Consider the following 27,982-nt stretch of genomic DNA (forward strand, 5'->3'; position numbering starts at 1 on the left):
ATATATATATATATATATATACACACACACACACACACACACACACACACATATATGCAGACTGGGCAGTCCCCAGGATCTCTCTAACGATTCCAGAGAGTTCTCTGGCTAAAGACTGGTGCTGCATCTGTTGAGCAATGTTGACGATCTCATCAAAAGTGATATCCCCACTGTGTTTAATGTTTTTCTGTTTCTTTCTGTCTCTTGGTGGTTCCTGGAGGGCTTTGGTGATCAGGGCAGAGGCAGAAGGCACCACCTCAATCAGGGCCTGTCTGTTCTGAATGGTCAGTTTCACTGTGATCCTCAGGCCCTTCCAGTCACCCATTGCCTTGGCAATGTCATCAACAACCTTTTTTGGAGCTAGACCCAGGGGGCCGATCTTGGGGGCCAGTGCAGAAGTGGCACTGACTTCACCCCTGGTGCACCTTAGGTATACGACTTTGATCTTGTTGGGGTTGAGCTTCAGCAGCATGGCAGAGGCGGCTGTTGTCAGATGAACCCGGATTCGGGACGACTGAAGAAATTTGCACCTTGGTCTCCTCCGAGCTAAAAAATGAGAGTTTTATAGTTTCGTCCTTTATATTAAATACATAGGTATATGATTTACTTAGAGCTAATTCTTGTGAAAGTTGCAATGTCCGCATCTAGATTATATCTTTGCACATTGCTGTCCAATTATTCCAGCACTATTTGTTAAAAAGACTGTACTTTCTCTGTTGCCTTTGCACATTGCTCAAAAATCACTTGATTATAGCTGTGTAGATTGACATACTTTTTAAAAAGTAAAAAACATTTTCATTTCTCGAAAATCTGTAATAGAGGCAAAACCTGTTTAATGTTAATTAAACAAATATATTAGAAATGGCCGTAAACAGAACCACAGTTTTGTTGATGCAAATGCACTAGCATAGGTGAGAACATATCTGATAACATCAGGTTCAGTGCCAGGCAATGTAGTGAACTCAGACATTCGTAGAATTCAGCTGCTCCCTGAGCGAATGTGTAATTTAATAAGGAGTTCACGTGGACATACTTAACATAAAAAAGAGCGTGGCCGGGGGTCACATCCTTGTGCAAGTCCACTGTGTGCTGGGAACCCAGGGGTAAGGAACATCCCAGATGGTACCTGTGGGATGCATCAGGAACAGTTTTGCGGAGGAGGGACCATTTGAAGACACCCAAAAGATCCATCAGGCTCAACAGATGGTACATATTAGGTGGAGAGGCCAGCTTCAGCTGAGGTTAAGACAGGAAGTGAGCATTTTAGTCAAATGACTAGAATGATCTATAATTGGACTAAAATGTAGGGTTTGTGTAGGGGTGTGTTGACTGGGAAGGTAAATTGGAGCCGTATCGTGAAGACCTTGAATGGGAAATCAAAGCCTTTGTCTGAAACTGGCATATGCTGGCAGTTTGTGAACAGGGCTGTGATACAGCCAGAGCTGTGCCTTAGAAAGACTGACATGTTATTTATGTTCCAATGTTTTCTTTCCCATTAAGTAGTTGAGGTTTGTGTGGGTCCGAGGTAAGAGCCTGCAGCTATAAGAGTGTGGGTGTCCTTGCTCAGGGTGACAGCTGTACTTAGTCTCAGCGGGTATGTGGGTTTGAGGCTGTGCTTCGTGAGTGAGAAATTTCCAGCCCCTACAATCTGACCTCCAGGACTGACTCACAGCTCGCTGGCCAGCCGGGCACTGCTTACTACCTTTCTGTTCCTCACCTGCGGTGTTTGCCTCTTCTTTAGGGGAAATTAATTTCTGCCTCTTTTCTAAAAATGGGAAAATTAGCAAGTAGCAACCACTGCGTAAAGTGTTTAACAGCCCCGGAGTGAAATGACTGACGTAAGTACAAAGAACTTTTGTCGCCAGTGGAATTGACTTTTATTTACCTTCTGTTCAAGGTCAGGAAAGTTATATTGCTGCTTTAGTAACCAAGCTTTTGAACATTGTTCAAAACATGATAAACTTCTTATCTGAGAATATTTATTCACCACTCTTGAGAGTTTATTGTAGCAAAGAAAGCAAATAGATTAAGATGCCTTACAGAGTTCTTTGTGAATCAGCAAGAGGTGGGGGTGGGAGTCTTGTGGTGAGACTTTCTCAGTAATTACCGGACTGGGAATGATATTTTGTTACGTAGCATAATTGTCTTTGGGTAATTCTTACGGAATCTTTAACTTCTTAAAGTTGAAGATGGGTTATCAGAAGATAAGGTTTGTTTGTGTTTAAAGTTAAATGGAGTAGACGTATATCCCGCAATGGAAATGCAAATGCAAATAGACCTAATATTTTAAATCCTCTCTGTAAGGTAAGTTGCAGTGCCCCCTGTCCGGTGCGTATACAGTATCCACTTATCTAAATAATCATGTAATGGCTTTTCTTTTTCTACAATCAGCATATTTTATGTTTCTTAAGATAGTGGCAGGCTAATCTTCCATAATATGAACTATGCGATCTGTCCCTCAGTTGCAGACCCAATATGTATGTAAAGTTTAAAATATTTCATTTAAAGTAGGTCAGGTGCCATTAAAAAACAGAATGTAGAAAAGTAGAACTCTCTTTTTTTTTTTTTTTTTTGAGACACGGATTTTTGCTCTTGTTACCCAGGCTGGAGTGCAATGGCGCGATCTCGGCTCACCGCAACCTCCGCCTCCTGGGTTCAGGCAATTCTCCTGCCTCAGCCTCCTGAGTAGCTGGGATTACAGGCAGGCACCACCATGCCCAGCTGATTTTTTGTATTTTTAGTAGAGACGGGGTTTCACCATGTTGACCAGCATGGTTTCGATCTCTTGACCTCGTGATCCACCCGCCTCGGCCTCCCAAAGTGCTGGGATTACAGGCTTGAGCCACCGCGTCCGGCCTAGTAGAACTCTTTAAATTTTGAATGTGGTACCACTGACTTTGAGAAACAGTCTAGCAATGTGGAGGTTTTTTAAGTCTTAGAAGACATAAAGTCTTCAAAAATTTTTTAAAAAATAAGCTCCCAAGTTAAAACAGTAACGCAGTTGACTTATTGTTGGTGTGATACTCAGGTCCTTGGTTTGGCTTTCTGGAGATATTTGTCAGGGCTCTGAGGATCTCCTGTGTTGCCAGATCTCAGGTTCTCTACTGTTTTGCATTCTAAGCAGATCTGATCTGGAGGGGGCTGCATTTGTCAGGTCACAGCAGGGACTGGGTTTGCTCTGGGACATCCCATACAGTTAGTTATTTGTGTGGTTGCTTAGTCTGTGGGAGGCTTCTGATACATTTATTTGTTTAGAGACGGAGTTTCACTCTTGTTGCCCAGGCTGGAGTGCAATGGCGTGATCTCCACTCGCTGCAACCTCCGCCTCCTAGGATCAAGCGATTCTCCTGCCTCAGCCTCCCGAGTAACTGGGATCACAGGCATGCACCACCACGCCTAGCTAATTTTTGTATTTTTAGTAGAGATGGGGTTTTACCATGGTGGTCAGGCTGGTCCCAAACTCCTCCTGACCTCTGGTGATCCACCCACCTCAGCCTCCCAAAGTGCTGGGATTACAGGCATGAGCCACTGCACCTGGCCCTAATAAATATTTTTAATCAATTAAAATAATTGTTTAATTTTACATAATCTCCAAGACATTGTGACCACATGAAAGTTTTAGACTTTGAATAAATTATCTCCAAAAAAGGTAGGAAAGGATCCATGCTAGAAATAAATTAGAACATGTATTCAGAAGCACTCAAGGAGTCGTTGCATTGTATTTGATATTTGTTATTAAAATGGAAGCAGTCCTTGTTAAATATGTTACCACATGTGGCAATGACCCTTGGGATACAGTGCCATGTGTCCCTGGTGTGTCCCTTGTCCACCGTGGAGTGTCATCTCATGCTCAGACACCTTCCCTTAGCGGGCACCCAAGGAGAGGGGAAGAGATGCAAATGGAGTTAAATCCCACGTGGGTCGAAGACCATTTGCATTATTTGTCAGTGATCACTTTGCGAAGCAAGGATATAGTCAGCTGTTGATTATCTGTGTTTACAGGAGCAACCAGAGTTGGATTTGCTCAGTTTGCAATTTGGTTTTCTAAAAGCTGTTCTTTATTCACTAGTTGCTTTCCATATGCAATGTTTGGCTGAACTCACAAGTAGCAAAATGATTTCTTATCGATGTGGCTGTGGCCCTTAAATTTGTGATTTTTAAGTCACCTGTATTAGACCAAGTCAGTACCTGACAAGTTGATCTCTAAGAATGTTCCTCGTGCTTAAATCTCCAGAGAACGTCTCTGTGTTTTCAGAGGACAGATTGCTACTGGGAGTGATACTGTGTAGACCACATTCTCTGCCTGGTTCTACTTAATCTCTTCCCTAAAGTTTTCATTCTTTTCAGAATTCTATCCCACGGAAATATATCCCAGTTTTAGAACATGTCAGTAGGAAAATAGGTTTGATGCATACTAGTTTGATTTACATGCTAGTTTTCAGGAATGCAAAGCTCTTTGAGACTTACTTTTTTACTTCTTGATTTACGCAAATATTAAAACTGGTTTGAGGCTGCGTGCTGTGGCTCAAGCCTATAATCCCAGCACTTTGGGAGCCCAAGGTGGGCGGATCACCTGAGGTCAGGAGTTCAAGACCAGTCCGTCCAACATTGTAAAACCCTGTCTCTACTAAAAATGCAAAATTAGCTGGGTGTGGTGGCACCTCCCTATAATCCCAGCTGCTGACTCGGGAGGCTGAGGCAGGAGAATTGCTTGAACCTGGGAGGTGGAGGTTGCAGTGAGCTGAGATTGCACCACTGCACTCTCTAACCTGGGTGACAAGAGTGAAATTCCATCTCAGAAAAATAAAACTAGTTTGAACAAGTCATTTTGCTTTCATCATTTCTAGTCCCTTCATCTACAAAATGGCTTTTCCCTAAAATCCTGGCTGGTTCTGGAAAAACCCATGGCCCCTGTGTGACAGGCTGGCTTCCTGCCACCCCCACCCACCCCTTCCTGGGCTCTTCTCGGATGCCTTGGTTGGTTTTTGCGAGATCCTCAAATGCTGAAAAACAGAACTTTAACAGTCCACAGATAATAAACTCACTGTATTTTCTTTCATTAAATAAGCACAGATTGAATATCCCCTTACCATAGGCAAATGGCTGTTTTCAAATCCACTGTTATACTTCTTATTGTCAGGCACTGTTTATGAATTTATGGAAGGCTCGGTAATGTTCGGGGCAATTGGATTCATTGATGCATAAATAAATGCATTTCTGTCTTCACTGGGAAGCACCATCCCTGCTCTTGGTGTCCCTGTATGTCAGCACCTCTATTGCCCTTTATTTAAATTTTAAGCTGTAGGAGGTAAGGCTTGTCTGTAATTGATTTTTGTGGAGAGTTTAGAGTGCCCTGTTATTAATCATCTAAGCATTCTGAAATCATATTTTTCAGCTTATATGGAAAGAAGTATTTCTTTTCTTTTTCTTTTTTGAGATGATGTTTTGCCCTTGTTGCCCAGGCTGGGTGCAATGGCTTGATTCCTCCTCACTACAGCCTACGCTTCTGGGGTTCAAGCTATTCTCCTGCCTCAGCCTCCCAAGTAGCTAGGATTATAGGCATGCACCACCATGCTCAGCTAATTTTGTATTTTTAGTAGAGACGGGGTTTCACCATGTTGGTCAGGCTGGTCTCGAACTCCTGACCTCAGGTGATCCACCTTCCTCAGCTTCTCAAAGTGCTGGGATTATAGGCGTGAGCCACTGTGCCTAGCTGGAAAGAAGTATTTCTAATTATTTTTAGTAGGATTAAATTATCCAAAGTATATATTAAAACTACATAGATTTCATCCTGTCTCCAGGACACAAACTTTCTCTTCCATCCATCCCTTGTCCATTTTAAATGTCTCAGTGTTAGCATGGTACTTAATGTACTTTTTTTTTTTTTTTTAAATTAGATGGAATGTCACTCTGTCCCCAGGCTAGGGTGCAGTGGCATAATCTCGGCTCACTGCAACCTCTGCTTCCTGGGTTCAAGCAATTCTCTTGCCTCAGCCTCCCAAGTACTTGGAACTACAGGCACACGCCACCATGCCCAGCTAATTTTTGTATTTTTAGTTGAGACGGGGTTCTCCATATTGGTCAGGTTGGTCTCGAACTCCTGACCTCAGTCAGTCTACCTGCCTCGGCCTTTCAAGGTGGTGGGATTACAGGCGTGAGCCACTGCACCCGGCCTCAATGTAATAAAAAAAAATTTTAACAGCTTTTTTGAGATATAGTACTCAAAATGCTGGGATTACAGATGTGAGCCACTGCACCTGGCCCAGCTATAGTTCTTATGTCATGTAATTGACTTATTTAAAATGTGCAATTCAGTGAGTTTAAAAAATATTCACAGATATGGGCAGCCATTACCAGAGTCAATTTTAGAACATTTTCATCACCTCAAAAAGAAATTGCCTTTTAGCCACCCACCCAGTGTCTTATGTCCCTGTCCCCTTGCAACCACCAGAATTGACTTTCCGTTTCCATAGAATTCCCTGTTCTGGGCATCGTTTATATAAATGGAATCATGTCATGTGTCTTTTGTGACTGTGACTGGCTTTTCCCTCAGCATAATGTTGTCAAGGCTCATGCATGTTGTCTCGTGTCAGGACTTCATTCCTTTTTATGGCCAGTTAATGTTGCATTGATAGATACATATTATGCACATGATAATGATAAATACCAAATCTGTTCTCTCCATGGGTTAGCTCATGGACATTGGGCAGGTGGTTTCCACTTTAAAGTCGTCCCCCTACCCCGAAGGCAGCAGCTACTCAGCTGTTCCTGCTTCACTCTGTTCCTGCTTCACTCTGTTCTATACAGGACCTCCAGAAGCCTCCATCTGCTTGTTTCTCCTGTAAAAAATGCCATTTTAAAATTCCTTCAAAGATATAATCCTACAGAAAATTTCACATGACATATGTGACTATTTCCTTCTTTTAGTACAGTCTGATTTTTTTCTTTCTCTTTTTTTTCTGAGCTGGGTCCCTCCCCGCCCCCACCACCATGCAGTAACAACTGGCCTGTGTCTTTCCATTTCTCTTCATCATTGTGCAAACATCACAGAGTGCACTCACACAAACCCAGATGGGGCAGCCTATGACACTCCTAGCTAGCTATATGGTGTGACCCATTGCTCCTAGGCACATTACTGTACAAGACTGCACCACAGCAATACGTATCTGTATCTAAACATACCTAAACATAGAAAAGGCACAATAACAATACAGTGTTAAGAGGCTGGGCCTGGTGGCTCACACCTGTAATCCCTGCACTTTGGGAGGCCAAGGCAGGCAGACTGCCTGAGGTCAGGGGTTCGAGACTAGCCTGGCCAACATGGTGAAAACTCGTCTCTACTAAAAATATCAAAACTAGCTGGATGTGGTGGCAGGTACCTTTAATTCCAGCTACTCAGGGGGCTGAGGCAGGAGAATCGCTTGAACTCGGGAGGTGGAGGTTGCAGTGAGCTGAGATCGTACCACTGCACTCCAACCTGGGTTACAGAATGAGACTCAGTCTCAAAAAAAAAAAAAAAAAATACAGGGGTACAATCTCATGGCACCATTGCCATATCTGTAGTCTGTTGTTGACTGAGACATCATTCTGTGGTGCATGACGTTTATACACATATATACATACATAGAGAGATAGGGCAGGGATTTTTGGGGAGGAGTGGCCATCTGTTTTTTGTTTTTTTTTTGAGTAAGATTGTTCATAGCTTGCTATTCCCACTCAATAATACCTTGTGAAGGGCCCTAGAGTAATGTCTTCAGTTTGATCTTTTTTGTGTTTTGTCTGTGTGTGTATCTGTGTGTTTTGTCCAATTGCCCAATTTTATTCTTTAAATTTTTAAATTTTTCTTTTTGAGATGGAGTCCAGGTTGTAGTACAGTGGCTCGATCTTGGCTCACTGCAGTCTCCGCCTCCCAGGTTCAAGTGATTCTCCTGCCTCGGCCTCCCGAGTAGCTGGGACTACAGGCATGCGCCACCACACCTAGCTACTTTTTTAGTGTTTTTAGTAGAGACGGGGTTTCACCATGTTGGCCAGGATGGTCTCGATCTCCTGACCTTGTGATCTGCTTGCCTTGGCCTCCCAATGTGCTGGGATTACAGGTGTGAGCCACCACGCCTGGCCTTGGTCTTCTTTTTTAATGGCTGTATGGCATTTTTATGACATGCATGCTATCAGAATATACCCACCCATTCAGGGATGGTCTTGTTCCTAGTGCTGTTCCTGGCACCAGGGGGACCCTTACACAGCCCAGGTCTGACCCCGATGGTCTCAACTGTGAGCCTCCAGTGACCCTGTATGACTCCTTCTTATCTTGAATACAAGAACTGTGCGTCCATCTTTCACCCAGGTCCTTCCACACCTACCTCTGTTCCAGCCCATCCTGTCAACTGAACTTGCCAGGTTCCTCTTGACTTTTCCTCCTGTTTTTTTCTCTATGGGGAATGCCCCTTCCCTCCAGCATTTTAAGAATCCAAGCTCTAGTTCAAACCTGTGCACTCCCCATCCCCCCTCAGTATTTTTCTGTCTCCTATAATTCCAAGGAACTTAATTTTAATCTTTAATTATAGTTTAGGACTCACCCTCCTAAATTGCAGAGTACTTGGAAACGAAACACAGCTTCCAGCTTTTAAAAAAAAATCATCCCTGATCATGAGCCACAAAACCTTGCACATAGTAGGTGTTCAATAAATATTCAGTAAACTGATCAAGTAACTGTAATTGCCCTGGGTTAGGGGCTGTTTCTTCGCAACTCCAATCTATTTGTCATCATCAAGACTTCCCTGTCAGCACACTGCAGGCAGTCTTTGTTGGAGTTAACTCAGCTTCTGGAAAACTAGTTAGCAGTGGAGAGGAGCAGGGAAGTTTTGAAAAGGTGAAGTGCCTTTACTTTGTGCCTTATCTACCTCCAACTGTGTCATCTTGGAACATTCGATTCATCAGAAAAGGAAATCGCAGTTAAGAAGAGAACTACCAATGGAAATCTACCCTCGTGATCGCAGGGTGGGTTGCCCGGGGCGACAGTCAGCCTATAGATCCCCCTCCCCTGGTTAAGTTACTGGGAAGGGGCAGAGACCCAATCGCGATGGGAGCCTGGAACTCGCGGCCGCCCGGGGCTCCCCTCCCCTCCCCGGGCTGTATCGAATCCTACAGCCACACCACACTAATTAGCCCGAGAATGGAAGGGGTTGTCATGGCGACCGGGCACTTTTTAAAGCACAGGAATGGTGTTCATTATTGTTCCATGTCTTTGGCTGTGGAGAAAAGGTCAGTGTGGCAGTTGTTTTCCACATGAATTTTGGCCCCAGAGCCAAACTGAAAGGTGGACTGCCCCTCGGAGAGACAGGAAGATGGTGAGTGTGGCTGAACTTTTTGAACGGGGAGGCCCTTTTGGTGTTATATCTTTAGTTTTAATAAGTCGAGCGCCGGAATGGAGAATCACACAGACTTTGTTCACTAGAGATTGGGAGGAAAGTCGGCGGCAGGAACGGTGAAAGCCTGAGAGAGAGAGATTTTGGATGAAAGTCTTTGAGCATCAAGTGATTAAATATTAAATTTAGAAGGCTTCTCTGGCAGTATAAATTGAGCAAAGTTGAGTAAGTCAGATACTTTATTCAGTGTTCGTTTTATGTTTGCTCTGTACTAGTCTTTGTAGGTTGCTGCTGGTTAGATTATATTCCCAAATAAATATCACAAAAGCATTGTAACCAAATGCCTTCAGAACAGCTACCCACCCCCCAACCCACATTTTTAAATCCAGAGATACAGGGTAAGAGTCACCAAGGGTAATTTTGTTTTCATATTTTTATGACTTTCTTTTCTAAGGATCATTTAAATAATCAAGACTTAAAAAGCAGAGAACCACAGTTCTTTGGACGTTTGCCTTAATTTGCCGGCCGCACTTGGTTGGAATACTGCTAAGTAAAGACCATTTGACCACAGTGTTTGTAGAAGAAATTAAATATGAGAGAAGTCAGTCCACTGGAGCTGATGGCAGCTCTTCCATCAAAAGCTGTGAGGGACAGTTGCAAAGCATTCTTGAAACTTATTTTGTGTCAATTTTGAAAGCTTGCAGAATAACATGGCTTTTTGCCTAATTTTGTGTTAATGACTGACTGCATTTTAAAGGGTCACAAATTAAGCCACTTTGCATTCTTCTTGTATTTTTTAACAATGAGGTCCTAGGGCATTATTTTGGTACCATTGCATTCACAGTTGTGTAGGCTAACAACATGCAGCTTAATTAAAGGGAACGGGTGGATGGATTAAAAAAACAAATCAGTGTCCCCAAAGTCCCTAAATGGCCCACTTTTTTTTGCTTTCCCCTGAAAACCTATTGTCCTGGCACCAGTTACCAGTTTGTTTGGCAGCTGAGCAAATAAGAGAACACATTTCAGAACATTAAGTCTCGGCTTTGAATCTGTCTTTAATTTGTGTGTTCTCAGGCTCACTTTATTTAATGATCATAGTATGGAGCTCTCAATAAATGGGTATTTGACTAGAATTTGAACAAAATCAAACTCTTTTTTTTTTTTTTTATTTTTTGAATCCCGAGACAGAGTCTCACTCTCACCCAGGCTGGAGTGCAATGGTGTGATGTCGGCTCACTGCAACCTCCGCCTCCCGGTTCAAGTGATTCTCCTGCCTCAGCCTCTCAAGCAGCTGGGATTACAGGCAGGCACCATTGCACCCAGCTAATTTTTGTATTTTTAGTAGAGATGGGGTTTCACCATGTTGGTCAGGATGGTCTCCAACTCCCGACCTCAGGTGATCCTACCTCAGCCTCCCAAAGTGCTAGGATTACAGGTGTGAGCCGCCATGCCCGGCCTATCAAACTCGTTTTCACTGGCCAGCGTGGTCATCTCGCCTTCTCCACCCCACCCCACCTGCCACACTGTGGGTATCCACCCCTCACTGAGTCACTGTGTTCTTAGGTAAAATAAGCCTTTAAATTAAAGTTTAAAACGTAAAAGAAAGTGCCAGTGCGGTGGCTCGTGCCTGTAATCCCAGAACTTTGGGAGGTCAAGGAAGGTGGATCCCGAGGTCAAGAGATCGAGACCATCCTGGCTAACATGGTGAAACCCCGTCTCTACTTAAAAACACAAAAAAATTGGCTGGGCATGGTGGCACATGCCTGTAGTCCCAGCTACTTGGTAGGCTGAGGCAGGAGAATTGCTTGAACCTGGGAGGTGGAGGTTGCAGTGAGCTGAGATTGCACCCCTGCACTCCAGCCTGGCAACAAAGCGACACTCCGTCTCAAAAAAAAAAAAGTAAAAGAAAGTGACATTTGTATGACACTTTAGATTTTTTGGGAAAAAAATAGATTTTAAAGTGGCAGAACATGTATGATACTTGTGCTACAGCCAGAAATGTGAACGTGGGTATTAATAAAATGGAATTATTGATATCTTTTAAGATGTGATCATAGTGTTGTTATATTAACACATGACGTATACTAGAATCTTTGCAAATGAGATGATGTGTTTGGGACTTTCTTAAATATAAGGGGAGGGAGGAAGTAGCTTGTGGATGGGGCAGATTGTCAGGGGTGATGGTTGCTAAAGCAAGGTGATGTTCCACTGGCGTTCATGTGCTAGTCTGTATTTCTGTACGGGTTCAAGACTCTTGTATGTGTTTTGAAGCAGGGATAGACCAGTGATGGAGGTGGCTTCATTAAGTCTGTCTCATCTAATTCTGTCCTTTCTAATGCTATCCCAACTTTTTATATGGTTTAGATGCCAGACCAGTTTGACCAGGCGGTGGTGCTGAACCAGCTGAGGTACTCAGGGATGCTGGAGACTGTGAGAATCCGCAAAGCTGGGTATGCGGTCCGAAGACCCTTTCAGGACTTCTACAAAAGGCAAGAGGGAGCTGAATGGATCCTCCTCCTTTTCAAAGGGGTTGGAGAAAACAGGGAACCATCGCAGGAGGTGACCCCATGTGTCTTTACGTTGTAGGTATAAAGTGCTGATGAGGAATCTGGCTCTGCCCGAGGACGTCCGAGGAAAGTGCACGAGCCTGCTGCAACTCTACGATGCCTCCAACAGCGAGTGGCAGCTGGGGAAGACCAAGGTAGGGCGCGGAGAAAGAGCAGCTCCCGTCGAACCCCCAACAGATGTCCAGGTGATGCTCAGGGGTTTCGGGCCATATGACACTGCTGCACCATTGTTCTTTCACATTGGGAAGATGCTCCCGTTGCCATGCCTGCCATAACCTTTTGTCTTCCAAACAGTTACTATTTTATTTGAAGTCCTTGACTTGTCAGGGACTTTGTTTCATTAGGAACACGTTGAAACATCACATCCTGATTGTTTGTGTGTGTGTGTATTTGTTCAGGCAGTCAGCAAATGTTGGCAGATGAGTGACAGTGCTTTGGAAGTACGAGGCAGCCCCCCATGTCTAAGAAGGATACCCAGACACTTCTCTGACTTTCTCTAATTAAAATGCTGGCTTTTATCCCTGCAACCAGAATAGCTGTTGAGCGAGAGATCAGTAGCCGGTCTGAAATCCTAGCGGTTGTCAAAAACTCAGTCCAGAAGGCAAAAAAAGAAAATCTACTTGTACGTGTGTATGTTTGTGTGTGTGTGTGTGTTTAAGTTGGCATCTCACTCTGTTGCCCAGGCTGGAGTGCAGTGGCACCATCTCAGCTCACTGCAATCTCTGCCGCCCGGGTTCAAATGATTCTCCCGCTTCAGCCTCCTGAACAGTTGGGACTACAGGGTGCGCACCACTATGCCCAGCTAATTTTAGTATTTTTACCATATTGGCCGGGCTGATCTTGAACTCTTGACCTTGTGATCCACCTGCCTCAGCCTCCCAAAGTGCTGGGATTACAGGTGTGAACCACCATGCCTGGCAGAAAGTCTCCTTTTGAACATGCTGTTGGGGCAGAGGCCCCTTCACCCCTCGTTCCAGATAGGAGCTGAGTAGTGGGCAGTCTGGTCTAAACATCAACGATCAGTCATCACATTTGTTGCATGACTTCTTTCGGTATCAGAAACTGCCAAGGGTCTCATTTGGCTTCCACTCTCATTCCCCACCCAACTCCAGTGACTTGTCACATGGGAAAGACAGCAGTGTGGCTTGACACTGAAATGCAGGCCGCCGAGGACACGTGTGTCCTCAAAAGGAAGAATGAATCCTCATTCCTGGTCCCCTGCCCTTATACACAGCATTGCAGTGTCAGAGAAGTATTTTGAAGCTTCCACTCGTAGTACGCTCTTTTTAATCTAGGAGGTTTTTGTTTGTTTGTTTTTGTTTTTTGAGATGGAATCTAGCTCTGTAGCACAGGCTAGAGTGCAGTGGTGCAATCTTGGCTCACTGTAACCTCTGCTTCCTGGGTCCTCGTTCTAGCAATCCTCCTGCCTCAGCCTCCCAAGTAGCTGGGATTAGAGGTGTATGCCACCATGCTCAGCTAAGTTTTATATTTTTAGTAGAGATGGGGTTTCACCATGTTGGTCAGGCTGGTCTTGAACTCCTGATCTCATGATCCATGTGCCTCGGCCTCCCAAAGTGCTGGAACTACAGGCGTGAGCCACCGCACCTGGCCTTAATCTAGGAGTTTCTTTGCTTTATAAAAAGAGGAAGGGAAAGAGGGAGGAAAGCAGGGAGAGAGAGACATATGTCTTGCAGTTTGACCAATGTGAGACTGATGACAGGTACTTAGGCATCACCTCCTGGCCATTCAGCAAGGGAAAGGCAGGATGGACCCACCTCCCTGCTCCAGGGGAATGTTTTATTGCTGAGGGATTTAAGATACAAACACAAAATAGGGTAGAGATGGCATGCACAGATGATCACATGAGGTAGCTGTTGCTCTGTAAGACATTACTGCAAACTTTGTGGCTTTAACAACACACATTGACTGTCTCATAGTATTTAAGGGTCAGAGCTGGGGCCCAGCTAAGCTGGATCCTCTGATCAAAGTCCCCCAAGCCTGCAGTCCTTGTATCTCGGGGCTTTGTTCCTTTCTGGACCACAGGGCGTCTTCCAGGCTCACTTGGTCATTGGCAGAATTCTTTCCCTGTGTTTGCAGGACTGAAGTGCCTGTTTTCTTTCTGGTTGTTGGCTGGGAACCACTTGCAGCTTCTAGAAGCCCCCAGAGTTCCTTGCCACGTGGCCCCCTCACCACATGGCAGCTCACGTCTTTCATGCCAGCAGGACAACCCCATGCTGCAGCGTAGGATGGAGTGTTAAATGATGTAATGTTCTAACGAAGTGACATCCCATCGCCTTTGCTACAGTCTACTGGCTAGAAGCAAGTCCCAGGTTCCACCCATACTCAGGAAGATTAAAGTGGGTGTAACCCACTGGGGGACACCTGAGGGTATGTGTCCCGCAGGTGGTAGGTCTCTCTGCCTGGAATCTTACTCTCCACTCTCTCTGTGGCCCACTCATCCTTAGGTCTTGACTGTAGACTTTGACAGGACTCCTTTTTTGATACTCTTCAGTGCACCCTACAGCTGGGTTAAGCCCCCTCTGTCATCCCAGGTCATCCTCTTCTTAGCCCTGACACAGGAGGGCTTCTTAGCCCTTCATATGCTGTCCTGTGGTCTTGCTGTTGACTTCTCTACAGTCACCCAGCAGAGCATACAGAGCTGATCGTTCATTCTAGATGGTGCCGAGCTTAGTCAGTATCTGTGAAGTGCTGAAAAATAGTAAGAGGTGACACAAGATGTCATACATTTATTCAGGTAGGAAAACTTGCTACAGAAAATGGCTCAAGTGGAGCTCTTGGCAGTGTAATAGAGTCTGCTCTGATTTTTTTTTTCTTTTTTTTTTTTTGAGACGGAGTTTCACTCTTGTTACCCAGGCTGGAGTGCAATGGCGCGATCTCGGCTCACCGCAACCTCCGCCTCCTGGGTTCAGGCAATTCTCCTGCCTCAACCTCCTGAGTAGCTGAGATTGCAGGCACGCGCCACCATGCCCAGCTAATGTTTTTTGTATTTTTAGTAGAGACGGGGTTTCACCATGTTGACCAGGATGGTCTCGATCTCTTGACCTCGTGATCCACCCGCCTCGGCCTCCCAAAGTGCTGGGGTTACAGGCTTGAGCCACCGCGCCCGGCCTCGATCTCTTGACCTCGTGATCCACCCGCCTCAGCCTCCCAAAGTGCTGGGATTACAGGCTTGAGCCACCGCGCCCGGCTGATTTTTTTTTAATCAAAAAGAAATTGCAGGTCAGGCACAGTGGCTCAAACCTGTAATTCCAGCACTTTGGGAGGCTGAGGCAGGATGCTTGAGCCCAGGGGTCTGAGACCAGCCTGGACAACATAGTGAGACCTTTTCTCTACTCAAATTCAGAAAAATTAGCCAGGCGTGGTGCTGTGTGCCGTCGTTCCAGCTACTTGGGTGGCTAGAGTGGGAGGATTGCTGAAACCCAGGAGGTCAAGACTGCAGTGAGCCCTGATCATGCCACTGCACTCCGGCCTGGGGACAGACCGAGACCCTGTCTCTAAAGCAAAAAGAAATTGCATTCCCTATAAAGGAATCACCTCCCACCTGTCTTACTGCCTTATACAGTAGAGTAACATTAGAGATCATTCAAACTCACCCTGACCATTAACAGTCTCTTCTGGGCTCAAGGTACCAATCCAACTTCACTTAGAGTTTATGTTATGGAAATCAGGCCCAAGGCAGGCTTGGGATGTAGTGTGGCACAGGGGACACAGAGACGTGGGCGTTGTCCTCAGTTCATCATGTTGGAAGGTAAGACATTCACACACAGTGGATGAATTAAGTCATGCAGCACAGTGTTTTTAAAGGAGTAAGGAAACAGCTTCCACAAGAGAGAGATCCCTATGGATTGAAATGATCAAGGAAGTATTCCAGAAGAAGTTTTTAAAGAGTTCAGTTTTTTGTTTGTTTGGTTTTGAGATGGAGTCCCGCTCTGTCGCCCAGGCTGGAGTGCAGTGGCACAATCTCAGCTCACTGCAACCTCTGCTTCCCAGGCTCAAGCAATTCTCCTGCCTCAGCCTCCTGAGTAGCTGGGATTACAGGCATGCACCACCATGCCCAGCTAATTTTTTTGTATTTTTAGTAGAGACAGAGTTTCACCATGTTGGCCAGGCTGGTCTCGAACTCCTGACATTGTGTTCTGCCTGCCTCAGCCTTCCAAAGTGCTGGAATTACAGGTGCAAACCACCACACCCAGCTTTTTTTTTTTTTTTTGAGACAGAGTCTCACTCTGTCACCCAGGCTGGAGTGCAGTGTTGCAATCTTGGCTCACTGCAACTTTCGCCTCCCAGGTTCAAGTGATTCTCCTGCCTCAGGCTCTTGAGTAGCTGGGATTACAGCCATGCACCATCACACCCAGCTATTTTTTGTATTTTTAGTAGACACGGGGTTTCACCATGTTGGTCAGGTTGGTCTCAGACTCCTGACCCTGTGATCCGCTCACCTTGGCCTCCCAAAGTGCTAAGATTACAGGCATGAGGCACCTCACCCGGCCACAGAGGAGTTCAGTTCTAATTGGTGAGCAGTTGGGAGTAGAGGTTAGATGGAAGTTTATTTTTCCACAGACAAGATAGGAAGTAAATGTGAACACCAAAGCATTTGAGTTGTGCCCTCTTGATAGTTTTGATCTTGACCAGCATTTTGTTTACATGTTGGATAGCAGATGGTTTGGTTTGTTGCCCCAGAAGTTCTTTGCATTTAAAGCCTCAAACCTCTAATGAACTTCTGGGGCTTCTGGTAAAGGAATGGCAACCGAGGCAAGTGTGGCCAGTGTTGAAGGCAGAAAATTAGCCATGGCCCCAGGTCTGAACTGGCTGGCTTATATAAAACGTAACTGTTCTTGTAAGGCTAGCATTCTTACCTAGGACTAGGGAAGCATTCCTAGGAGCCGCGGAGGGCTGTGGGAGGCGTCATGGCACAGCCCATGGGGAGATTGTGATGTATTTCCCTGCTGAATAGCTGTGCTTATGGTGACTGAGATGGGCAGCCGTTCCCTCTCCTTCCTGGTTTTGACTTTTCCCACTGCCTCAAGGATTCCTCAAGGCTCAAGACTTTACTTTTCTGACCCTCTGGACTTCAGTGGCAGACTTTTCTTCCTCCGTTCTATGGCAGTGAAGCCTGCAGGAAGTATTTTTGTAAAGACAGCGTACTAGAATACCCACAGGATCTTAAGCTACCTAAGATAAAGGTGAAAAAGAGCCATGTGAAATGGTTCCTGTGGGATGTTGAGTCAAGTTCAGCCAAGCAGCGCCTGAGTGGGCACCACCCTTTGCTCAGCTGCTTTGGTGCTTGCTTCAGTGCCACATTTCCAGTCTACGGCTTGTGCCACCTTGGTCTCGGCTGAGACCTGGGAATATGGCAGGGTGACACAAGGCTCACAGCAACACTTTCTGTATTAGTTGCTTCTCATACTGCTAACAAAGACATACCTGAGACTGGGTAATTTATAAAGGAAAGAGGTTTAATTGACTCACAGTTCCACATGACTGTGGAGGCTTCACCATCATGGTGGAAGACCAAGGAGGAGCAAGGGTACATCTTACATGGTGGCAGGCAAGAGAGTACGTGCAGGGGAACTGCCCTTTATAAAACCATCAGATCTCATGAGACTTACTCACTATCATAAGAACAGCATGGGAAAGACCCGCCTCCCTAATTCAGTTATCTCCCCCCCGGGTCCCTCCCATGACACGTGGGAATTATGGGAGGTACAGTTCAGGATGAGATTTGACTGGGGACACAGCCAAACCTATTACTTCCCTTCTGTCGTCGTCTAAATTCAGGGTTCATGTTCTTAATGAAACTGACAGGTCCCTAGAAGCATTTTCTCCATTTGTTTGCCCTTCAGGTTGGTGAAGGAAAAAATAAATAAAGATGTAGGAGAATAATTTAATAGGTAGGAAAAGAAAGCTGTCTTTAAATATATATATATTTATTTATTTATTTAGAGAGCTGTCTTTTTAATGGACTTTAAAACTAAAGCACGTATTTGTCTGATTCTGATTCTAACCAAGACATTCTTTGGACTCCAGTGGTGGAGAAAACCTTTGTTCCTTCATAAAGGTGTGTCACTCACAGACACAAGAGGGATGATAGGAGACAAAAGTGTCTTCTTCCCCTTCCCCTAGGTTTGGCTATTGCTTTTCCTTTTAAGCACTCATAAGAGCAAAAGCATTAGAGTAAGATACGTAGTACCGAACGAAAATCTTAAAGAGAAGTCGAAGTACTTCTTTAAAGGCCAGTCTTGATGAAAACTGCTTTTGCTATATGGCTTTGATACATACAGGGAATTCTGTAGTTCTGAACATCTTTAATGATGATCACTTCCAACAAACATTACGCTTACAGCTTCTGTAGCAACAGAGTATAAGAGTATATATATATGTATATATATTTTTTGTTTGTTTTGTTTTGTTTTTGTTTGAGACGGAATCTTACTCTGTTGCCCAGCCTGGAGTGCAGTGGCACGATCTCGGCTCACTGCAACCTCCACCTCCAAGGTTCAAGTGATTCTCCTTGCTCAGCCTCCCGAGTAGCTGGGATTACAGGCACCTGCCACCAGGCCCGGCTAATTTTTTTGTATTTTTAGTAAAGATGGAGTTTCCTTTGTTGGCCAGGCTGGCCTCCAACTCCTGACCTCAGGTGATCCACCCGCCTCCGCCTCCCAAATTGCTGCGATTATAGGTGTGAGCCACTGTGTCCAGCCAACAGAGTATATTAATTGTATTACAAGGAGAGGATTGTATGAAGAGCTTTCATAGGAGAATGATTTGTGTTGGACTTTTACTCGGAGCAGGAATAGGTACAGCTGTGAGTCACAAGGTAGTAAGACTCTTTATTTGCTTTTTTGACCAAATGTCATGGAGGACACAGAACAGAGAACCTGGAAAAATGTGCCATCGGGAGAACATGATGCACCATTTTACGCCAGAATGACTCATGGAAACATAAAGTAGAAAATTGTGGAGACCCCAGAATGCCTCTGTGTAGAGTAACACAAAAAGCATGAAAATGTTTGATACTGGTTGTTTTAGGGAATAATTCAGAATTTCTTTTTTTTTTTTTTTTTTTTTTGAGACAGAGTTTCGCTCTCGTTACCCAGGCTGGAGTGCAATGGCGCAATCTCGGCTCACCGCAACCTCCGCCTCCTGGGTTCAGGCAATTCTCGTGCCTCAGCCTCCTGAGTAGCTGGGATTACAGGCACGTGCCACCATGCCCAGCTAATTTTTTGTATTTTTAGTAGAGACGGGGTTTCACCATGTTGACCAGGATGGTCTCGATCTCTTGACCTCGTGATCCACCCGCCTCGGCCTCCCAAAGTGCTGGGATTACAGGCATGAGCCACCGCACCTGGCCTCAGAGTTCTCATTTTAAACTCAATTTTCAGAATTGTGTTCTTAACGTCAATATTTTGTGTGCATTTAAGTTTTTGAAGCCAAGATGCTCTGATTATAATCACATAGCAGGCACAAAGAGAGGATTTCCACATGAAAGCAAAATAACAATTTAGAAATTTCCTGGCTTCCCTCCCTTCCTACTTACCTTCCTCTGCCTCTGTATCTCTGAATCATATTACATAGACTCAATGTAGTGACCAGTGCTGGTCTATGAACTATTTGTGCCGGTCCATGATGTGATAACTGCTTAGAGGCTTAGATAGCAGTTTGGTAGTCATCTTATGCTTGCTGAATCTAGTAACAATAACCATAAAAGGGACTCTATTTTTATACAGCATGTTTGTTTTTGCTTATAATGTATCTTACTGGATTTTGCAACTGTTCTAGCCCGTGACAGGTGGAACCTTTAAAAAGCACTATTCTAGAAAGCATGGCCATGGGAGTTTGGAGCAAAGTTAAGGAGAGAAAAAAGCCTTAACCCCAGAAGGTATCTCTGACTCAGAAATGCCTTCCTTCTGCTGGCCACGTTCTTTGCTTCTGACATGTGACTTTCTCCTGAGCAGGTCTTTCTTCGAGAATCCTTGGAGCAGAAACTGGAGAAGCGGAGGGAGGAGGAAGTGACCCACGCGGCCATGGTGATTCGGGCCCATGTGTTGGGCTTCTTGGCTCGGTAAGAACCGCAGACTGAGGGGAGAAGGCAGTAAGCTCCATGAGGGGTCCTTCCTTCCCAGTGTGTTCCAGTGGAGTAGCCTGAGTTTTTTTAATTGAGGCGAGTCTCAAGTCAGGCCTCCTACTAGCATGCCCAAAACCTAGCTAGCCTGATGTGGGCAGCAAGTAGGAAAGGGGGCTGTGCACTTTTTGACATCTCAAGTAGAAAGAAAATAGGCTGGGCGCAATGGCTCTCGCTTGTAATCCCCGCGATTTGGGAGACTGAGGCAGGCCGATCATGAGATCAAGAGATCGAGACCATCCTGGCCAAAATGGTGAAACCTCATCTCTACTAAAAATACAAAAATTAGCTGGGCATGGTGGTGCGTGCCTGTAGTCCCAGCTACTCAGGAGGCTGAGGCAGGAGAATCGCTTGAACCCAGGAGGCGGAGGTTGCAGTGAGCTGAGATTGCGCCACTGCACTCCAGCCTGGCAACAGAGCGAGACTCCGTCTCAAAAAAAGAAAGAAAGAACAGTGACATTAGAGAACTCTACTGAGATCTATTTATTTATTTGAGACAGGGTCTCACTCTGTCGCCAAGGCTAGAGTACAGTGGCACGATCATGGCTCACTGCAGCCTTGACTTCCTGGGCTCAAGCAGTCCTCCCGCCGCAGACTCCCAAGTAGCTGGGACCACAGGCACACGCCACCACGCCTGGCTAATTAAAAAAATAAAAATTTTAGAGATGGGTCTCTCCATGTTTCCCAGGAGCGTCTCAAACTCCTGGGCTCATGGGATCCACCTGCTTTGGCTTCCCAAAGTGCTGGTATTACAGGTGTGAGCCACCGTGCCCAGCCTTTTACTGATATTTAAATTGTTTACCTACTTCCTCTGCATCAGGTAGTGAAGGCATAGCGCCCTGCTGTTTACTTCATTGTTATCATTTTGTCGACAGAGACCCATCCTCTGGTTGTTTGTTGAACAGGCAGCTTTTCATGGGCATTTGAGTTTCGTCCACTATGCGCCGGAAACCCCACGTTACATTTTCTGAAGTTCAAAGCTGTCCTGCTGTGATGATTTTTTCATATGAACAGGATTTTGTCAGATCTCTTTGGGTCCTGTTTACGCAACTTTCTGCCGAGACTATTCAAAGTCAGCATGAGGGCTTACGTGTTTATTTAGCCAAGATAGTGATAGCTTCTTACTTTAGTTTTTTTTGTTATTATTTCTTTGTTTTTATTCTGTTTTGTTTTGACCAAAGGGGCCTCCTTGTTCTCTCCAGTTTCCATAATGAGAGTATCATTCTAAAACTGGGTCCTCTTTTGGCTTGTAGCCTTGATGTGAGCTCATTTGAATAGCTCAAAGGCTCATTACTTCAATCATGATTCTCTTGTTTTCTTTCATTTTCAGAAAACAATACAGAAAGGTCCTTTATTGTGTAGTGATAATACAGAAGAATTATAGAGCATTCCTTCTGAGGAGAAGATTTTTGCACCTGAAAAAGGCAGCCGTAGTTTTCCAGAAGCAACTCAGAGGTCAGATTGCTCGTCGAGTTTATAGACAGTTGCTGGCGGAGAAAAGGGAGCAAGAAGAAAAGAAGAAACGGGAGGAGGAAGAAAAGAAGAAACGGGAGGAGGAAGAGAGGTAGGAGGAAGAAGAAAGGTACAGTTCTTTTGTTGCTGGGATGAAACAAAAGGATGTATGTTGAGTGCTCTGCTCACTATCTATCTGTGCAGCCAGAAATCCCAGCAGATGCCCCAGAACCTGCAATTTGAAACAGTAACTCTTTTAGGCCAGAATATAAAATTCCTTGGCAGCATTGAAGACTCAGTTCTGGGAATATTTTTATTCATACACAGAACAAGTCCATAGCGAGAGGAAGGGGCTCTTGTCTTTCATGCTTTCTGTGTTTGGCAAAGCTATTTTAAAAAGCTCTCTGAAAAGTGGTTCTAGGATTATTGTTGTTGATTTTCACTTTTTCTTTACTATTTTTAGAGAGAGAGAGAGACAGCGAAGAGAAGCCGAGCTCCGCGCCCAGCAGGTAATGAGCGCGGTGACAACTTTGCGTCTCTTTTTCTACTTCTGCTTCCTTCCCACTTCTAATGCTTGGATGCTGGGATTCAAAACTAAATTAAAGTAGAAAGGTAACAGAAGGACAGTTTAAGAGGATGTGTTTATGATGCAGTTTCTGACCCATTACAGTAGGGTAAAGCGTAGTGAATGGCTAAGGTTTCAATGTGCATCACAAGAGCATAATTTCTCTAAATCGGCATAACCAGCCTGTTAGTTTGCTGGGCCCACCACAAAATACCACAGACCAGGTGGGTTGAAAAGTGGAAATTGATTTTCTCCCAGTTCTGGAGGCTGGAACTGCAAGATCAAGTTGTCCTTAGGTTTAATTTCTCCGGAGGCCGCCTCCTTGGCTTGCAGGCGGCTGTCTTCCCAGTGCGTCCTCAGGCGGCCTTTCTTCTCTGTGTGTCCCGGTCTTCTGTACCCGTAAGGACACCCGTCAGCTCAGATTAGAGCCTACCCTATTATCGACCTCATTTTAACCTAGTCGCCCCTTTAAAAGCCCTATCTTGGCCGGATGCAGTGGCTTACGTCTGTAATCCCAGCACTTTGGGAGGCCGAGGCGGGTGGATCACCTGACGTCGGGAGTTCCAGACCAGCCTGGCCAATGTGGTGAAACCCTGTCTCCACTAAAAATAGAAAATTCAACCGGGCGTGGTAGTGGGCACCTGTAATCCCAGCTACTCTGGAGGCTGAGCCAGGAGAATCACTTGAACCCAGAAGGGAGAGATTGCAATGAGCTGAGATCATGCCACTGCACTCCAGCCTGGGCAACAGAGCGAAACTCCGTCAAAAAAAAAAACACCTGTCTCCAAATTCAGTCACATTCTGCAGTATTGGGGGTTAGGACTTCAACCTGTGGACTTTATGGGGACACAGTCCAACTTACAATGGCCACATTTCATCCTGGTTGCAAAGCGGAAGCTATTCCTTGCACTTTTTTGTACCGAAGCCTTCTAAAATCTCCCTTCTGCTTCTGTCCAGGAGGAAGAAACCAGGAAGCAGCAAGAACTCGAAGCCTTGCAGAAGAGCCAGAAGGAAGCTGAACTGACCCGTGAACTGGAGAAACAGAAGGAAAACAAGCAGGTGGAAGAGATCCTGCGTCTGGAGAAGGAAATCGAGGACCTGCAGCGCATGAAGGAGCAGCAGGAGCTGTCCCTGACCGAGGCCTCCCTGCAGAAGCTGCAGCAGCGGCGGGACCAGGAGCTCCGCAGGCTGGAGGAGGAAGCGTGCCGGGCGGCCCAGGAGTTCCTCGAGTCCCTCAATTTCGACGAAATCGACGAGTGTGTCCGGAATATCGAGCGGTCCCTGTCGGTGGGAAGCGAGTTTTCCGGCGAGCTGGCCGAGAGCGCGTGCGAGGAGAAGCCCAACTTCAACTTCAGCCAGCCCTACCCGGAGGAGGAGGTGGACGAGGGCTTCGAGGCCGACGACGACGCCTTCAAGGACTCCCCCAACCCCAGCGAGCACGGCCACTCGGACCAGCGAACGAGCGGCATCCGGACCAGCGACGACTCTTCGGAGGAGGACCCGTACATGAACGACACGGTGGTGCCCACCAGCCCCAGCGCGGACAGCACGGTGCTGCTCGCGCCGTCGGCGCCGGACTCCGGCAGCCTGCACGACTCCTCCAGCTGCGAGTCCACCTACTGCCTGCCCCAGAACGCCGGCGACCTCCCGTCCCCGGACGGCGACTACGACTACGACCAGGACGACTACGAGGACGGCGCCATCACCTCCGGCAGCAGCGTGACCTTCTCCAACTCCTACGGCAGCCAGTGGTCCCCCGACTACCGCTGCTCCGTGGGGACCTACAACAGCTCGGGCGCCTACCGCTTCAGCTCGGAGGGGGCGCAGTCCTCGGTGAGTACCCGCCTGGCACGTCCCAGTGACATGCGCGGCCGGTCACGCCCACCTCTGCTGCATCCTCAGGTCGGATGAAGACAGCCCCAGGGGATATCCGTACGAAGACTGCAGAGTCGGGGTCTTAGATCATCCTGAACCTTCTTCTCATTCCACAAGCCAATTGCATTCCTAAGTGGAACTTTGATGTGCCTGTTGCAGGTTTAGCCCAAAGCCTGGGAAAACTGGCTATTTATTTATTTATTTATTTGCACATAGAGTCTCACTCTGTCGCCCACACTGGAGTGCATTGGCATGATCTCAGCTCACTGCAACCTCCTCCTCCCGAGTTCAAATGATTCTCCTGTCTCAGCCTCCTGAGTAGCTGGGATTACCGGCGCCCGCCACCATGCCCGGCTAATATTTTGCATTTTTAGTAGAGATGGGATTTTGCCATGTTGGCCGGGCTGATCTTGAACTCCTGACCTCAGGTGATATGCCTGCCTCGGTTTCCCAAAGTGCTGGGATTACAGGCGTGAGGCACTGTGCCTGGCTGAAAATTGGCTTTTTAAATGGATCTTTTGTTTATTTTATTTCTTCCTCCCCCAACCCCACTGCTTTTTAACAATTTGAATGGAAATTTAGCTTTGCTGGGCTGTATTAGGAAATGAGACACACCCCAAACTGGAACAAGACTTGTCAGGGGTGAATTGGCAGACTTTCCTTACAGTAACTTCACAATCAAACCACACAATGTTATTTCTTATAGTGGGTGTAAGTGAAGAATCTGTAGGATTAAATGCACTCTTTCCAGTTTCTGGATTTATTTATAGTTTACTTTTATTTTGTCCCTTTGGGCATGCATTGAATGTTCTCTTGACTTTCGAAGATTTAAAGATATGTTTAACATAGTAATTCAAAGGCGGTTAACTCTTGCATGGTTTGATTAAAATTATAGCGTTAAAAAGCAGTGTTAACTTCAGGGCAGATAGTCTTTGGATTCCAGTATGCCTTGTCTTTTATGTATCAATTCAACTGACCATTTGACCTTAAAAGTCGGTATTTTTAATTCTGAATTTTGTGTGGTTCCATAAATCTGGCATATTGCTTCTTTGTCTGTTTTTCTGTTTTCTTTTTTTGAGACAGAGTCTTGCTCTGTCGCCCAAGCTGGAGTGCAGTGGCACAATCTCGGCTCACTGCAATCTCTGCCTCCTGGGTTCAAGTGATTCTCTTGCCTCAGTCTCTTGAGTAACTGTATTTTTTTATTTTTTCAATGATGATACACATGCTGGGTGTCTTTGTGGCTTGCTTTCTGGCCTTTTCTCTCACCATTGACTTCTCTCTCTCTCTTTGTCCAGTTTGAAGATAGTGAAGAGGACTTTGACTCCAGGTTTGATACAGATGATGAGCTTTCATACCGACGCGACTCTGTGTACAGCTGTGTCACTCTGCCGTATTTCCACAGCTTTCTGTACATGAAAGGTATGACTGCAGCCACCGCAGAGTCTGGGATGAGAGAGAGCACTGGAAAATGGAGGTGTTACTTTATCTGGGCTGATGGATGGGGACTGGGAAAGTCACTCTAGCTACCCTTACCTCGGTGTTAGGCCACTTAGATGAGTGAAGGAACGCCCTGTCACGCTGATGTGACATGGCGATGTGGTCCTACCAGCATGAACACAGCTGTGACTCCCCTGGCTTGGTGCAGAGTGGCAGGACAAAGCATTTGCAACCGGTGCCTCCATGATCAGCCCTCCTCCTCCCCTCTGCCTCTCCCTGTCTCTTTTTCCCTTCTTCGTAGCTCTCTTTCACCTTCGTCATTCTTTCTATTTTCATTCCCTCTCTCTCCCACTTTCTCTTTCACCGTCTCCCTCTCTGTCTCTGTCTGATCATGCTCTCTCAAATATGCAGACATATAAACCAATGTGTGTGTTGCTGCTGCTGCTGGAATTGGTCGAGACCCATTCTAATGATAAACTGCATTTTCTCTCCTACCAGGGATACTAGAGAGGCTAGAGGGATGTGCTATCCAGAGGGCGGGAGCGAGGATCTCACTGAGGGCCACAGTCTTCAATGCTCACCATACCCACTTCATGATGAGCATTTTCATTGTATGCTTTAATTGTTATTAACCGTTGAATATGCTTTGCTGAACCTTAACAGTTAGGGGCCTTGAGGCACACTCCTTTTGGAAAATTATTTTCTGTGTATTTATCTATGTATTTAGGTATCTATTTAAGACAGGATCTTGCTCTGTTACCCAGGCTAGAGGGCAGTGGTGTGGGCATGGCTTACCGCAGACTCAAAGTCAGGCTCAAGCCATCTTCCCGCCTCAACCTTCATAGAAGCTAGGACTACAGATGCACACCACCATGCCAGGCTAATTTTTTTTTTTTGAGACAAAGTTTCACTCTTGTTGCCCAGGCTGGAGTGCAATGGCGCAATCTCAGCTCACCACAAGCTCCGCCTCCTGAGTTTTAAGAGATTCTCCTGCCTCAGCCTCCTGAGTAGCTGGGACTACAGGCATGCACCACCACACATGGCTAATTTTTATATTTTCAGTAGAGATGGGGTTTCTGCATGTTGGTCAGGCTGGTCTTGAACTCCAGACCTCAGGTGATCCGCCTGCCTCAGCCTCCCAAAGTGCTGGGATTACAGGCGTGAGCCACCATGCCTAGCCCAGGCTAATTTTTTATAGAGATGGAATCTCACTATGTTGCCCAGGTTGGTCTCCAACCCTTGGCCTCAAGCAGTCCTCCCACCTTGGCCTCCCAAAGTTCAGGGATTGCAGGCATGAGCCACCATGCCTAGCCAGAACATTATTTAATTGGGACCTTGTATTTATGCTTTATTCCCGTTCTTGACTCTGAGTCGTAACTCAGTGACAGGGATAATAGGAAACCATAATCATCACCAATTTTTGGCAGGAGTTTTACATGGATGGTTAAAAAGAAGGGGCCGTCCTGTTTTTTGCATGGACCTAGACTGGAGCAGGGAGAGAGTTTGAGAACGTAAGATGGGCGGGGATACGAGAACCTTCTCCCCAGGTCTCCTCTTCCTGCTTTCTGCCGTCTTTGGTTTTTGACCTCGTCTTCTCCTTCCCTTTTCTCCACCTTCCTTTTTCCTGCCATCTTTCTTCAGTCACGTTTTCTTTCTTCGTCTTCACCACGAAAACATTTTTATTTCGTGTTCCTTCTTTTTTCCTGTGCTTGTCTTTCTGTTCACTTCTTTACCTTTTTTTCCATACCTTTTCTTTTGTTGTCCTTAATATTTTTTTCTGTTTTCTTCACTTTGTCTTTGTTTGCTGGATTCCCTTTTTGCCATACCTGCACCTCTTGGAAAACATGGGTCTGGTGATGACTGTCAGTCATTTGCCTTTCAGAGTTCTGCCATCCTCAGCTTTGGAGCCCGAAAGTGCTCCTGAAACCCCCACAACATTTGGTTTAGGGGAGACTTTTCTGTTGTCTGAAATCACTGCTTGATGTGGACTTCAGTAGGAGTGTTGGAATGAAAAACATTGAGGTAGCCAGTATTGGAACGCCTGACAAAGGAAAAAAATGGCATCACAAATCAGAACCTCATGATCCAATAAGTATTTAATCATAGCATCTTAAGATTTTCTCAGCTAGAAATCATCTTAACTGTTTTTATTAATGTATAATTTCCATTCCTCAATTTTGAGTTCCCTAAGTTAATTTGAAAATTCTCTTCAATATTCTTCTTATTTTAAATGTGTGGCATTGATTTATTACGTAGTTATTGGATTAAAACCAGTAAGAGTAGGAAAAACGTAAAGACACATTCAAATATTAAAATCAGAGTCAAAGAAGTTAGGCAGGTGAGTTTTTGGCATCTCTTAATAAAGCTATTATGTAAACGCAGCATCATTTAACATTTAATAAAATTTTAATTAAAACAGAGCCAAACATTTTCAGAGAAACCAAGAAATGAAAAAGAAAATCTAATCACCAGTTTACGTTTTATGGGCATAAATGAGTTTTTGCAACCCAATAACCTACTAAAGGTGTTGGCAGTTAGGAAATTATAGCATTAAGTAGATTGTCTAAATGATGAATTA

General features: G+C 45.5%; 1 protein-coding gene across 2 annotated transcripts in view; it reads left to right on the plus strand.

Annotated features, from left to right (window-relative positions):
* MYO10 (myosin X) overlaps window positions 1-27,982 on the plus strand; it is a 273,707-nt gene that overhangs the window by 213,854 nt on the left and 31,871 nt on the right. For both annotated transcript variants that reach the window (XM_032279066.1, XM_032279065.1), the window contains exons 20-26: window positions 11,730-11,854; window positions 11,952-12,066; window positions 19,909-20,015; window positions 21,406-21,639; window positions 21,991-22,036; window positions 23,050-23,925; window positions 25,263-25,386. In XM_032279066.1, coding sequence (XP_032134957.1) covers window positions 11,730-11,854; window positions 11,952-12,066; window positions 19,909-20,015; window positions 21,406-21,639; window positions 21,991-22,036; window positions 23,050-23,925; window positions 25,263-25,386 — 1,627 coding nt within the window. The remainder of the gene's footprint in view (window positions 1-11,729; window positions 11,855-11,951; window positions 12,067-19,908; window positions 20,016-21,405; window positions 21,640-21,990; window positions 22,037-23,049; window positions 23,926-25,262; window positions 25,387-27,982) is intronic.

The sequence above is a fragment of the Sapajus apella genome, unplaced genomic scaffold, assembly GCF_009761245.1.
Source record: "Sapajus apella isolate SASKATOON/1434 unplaced genomic scaffold, GSC_monkey_1.0 scaffold11, whole genome shotgun sequence".
In the NCBI taxonomy this organism is placed as follows: Eukaryota; Metazoa; Chordata; class Mammalia; order Primates; family Cebidae; genus Sapajus; species Sapajus apella.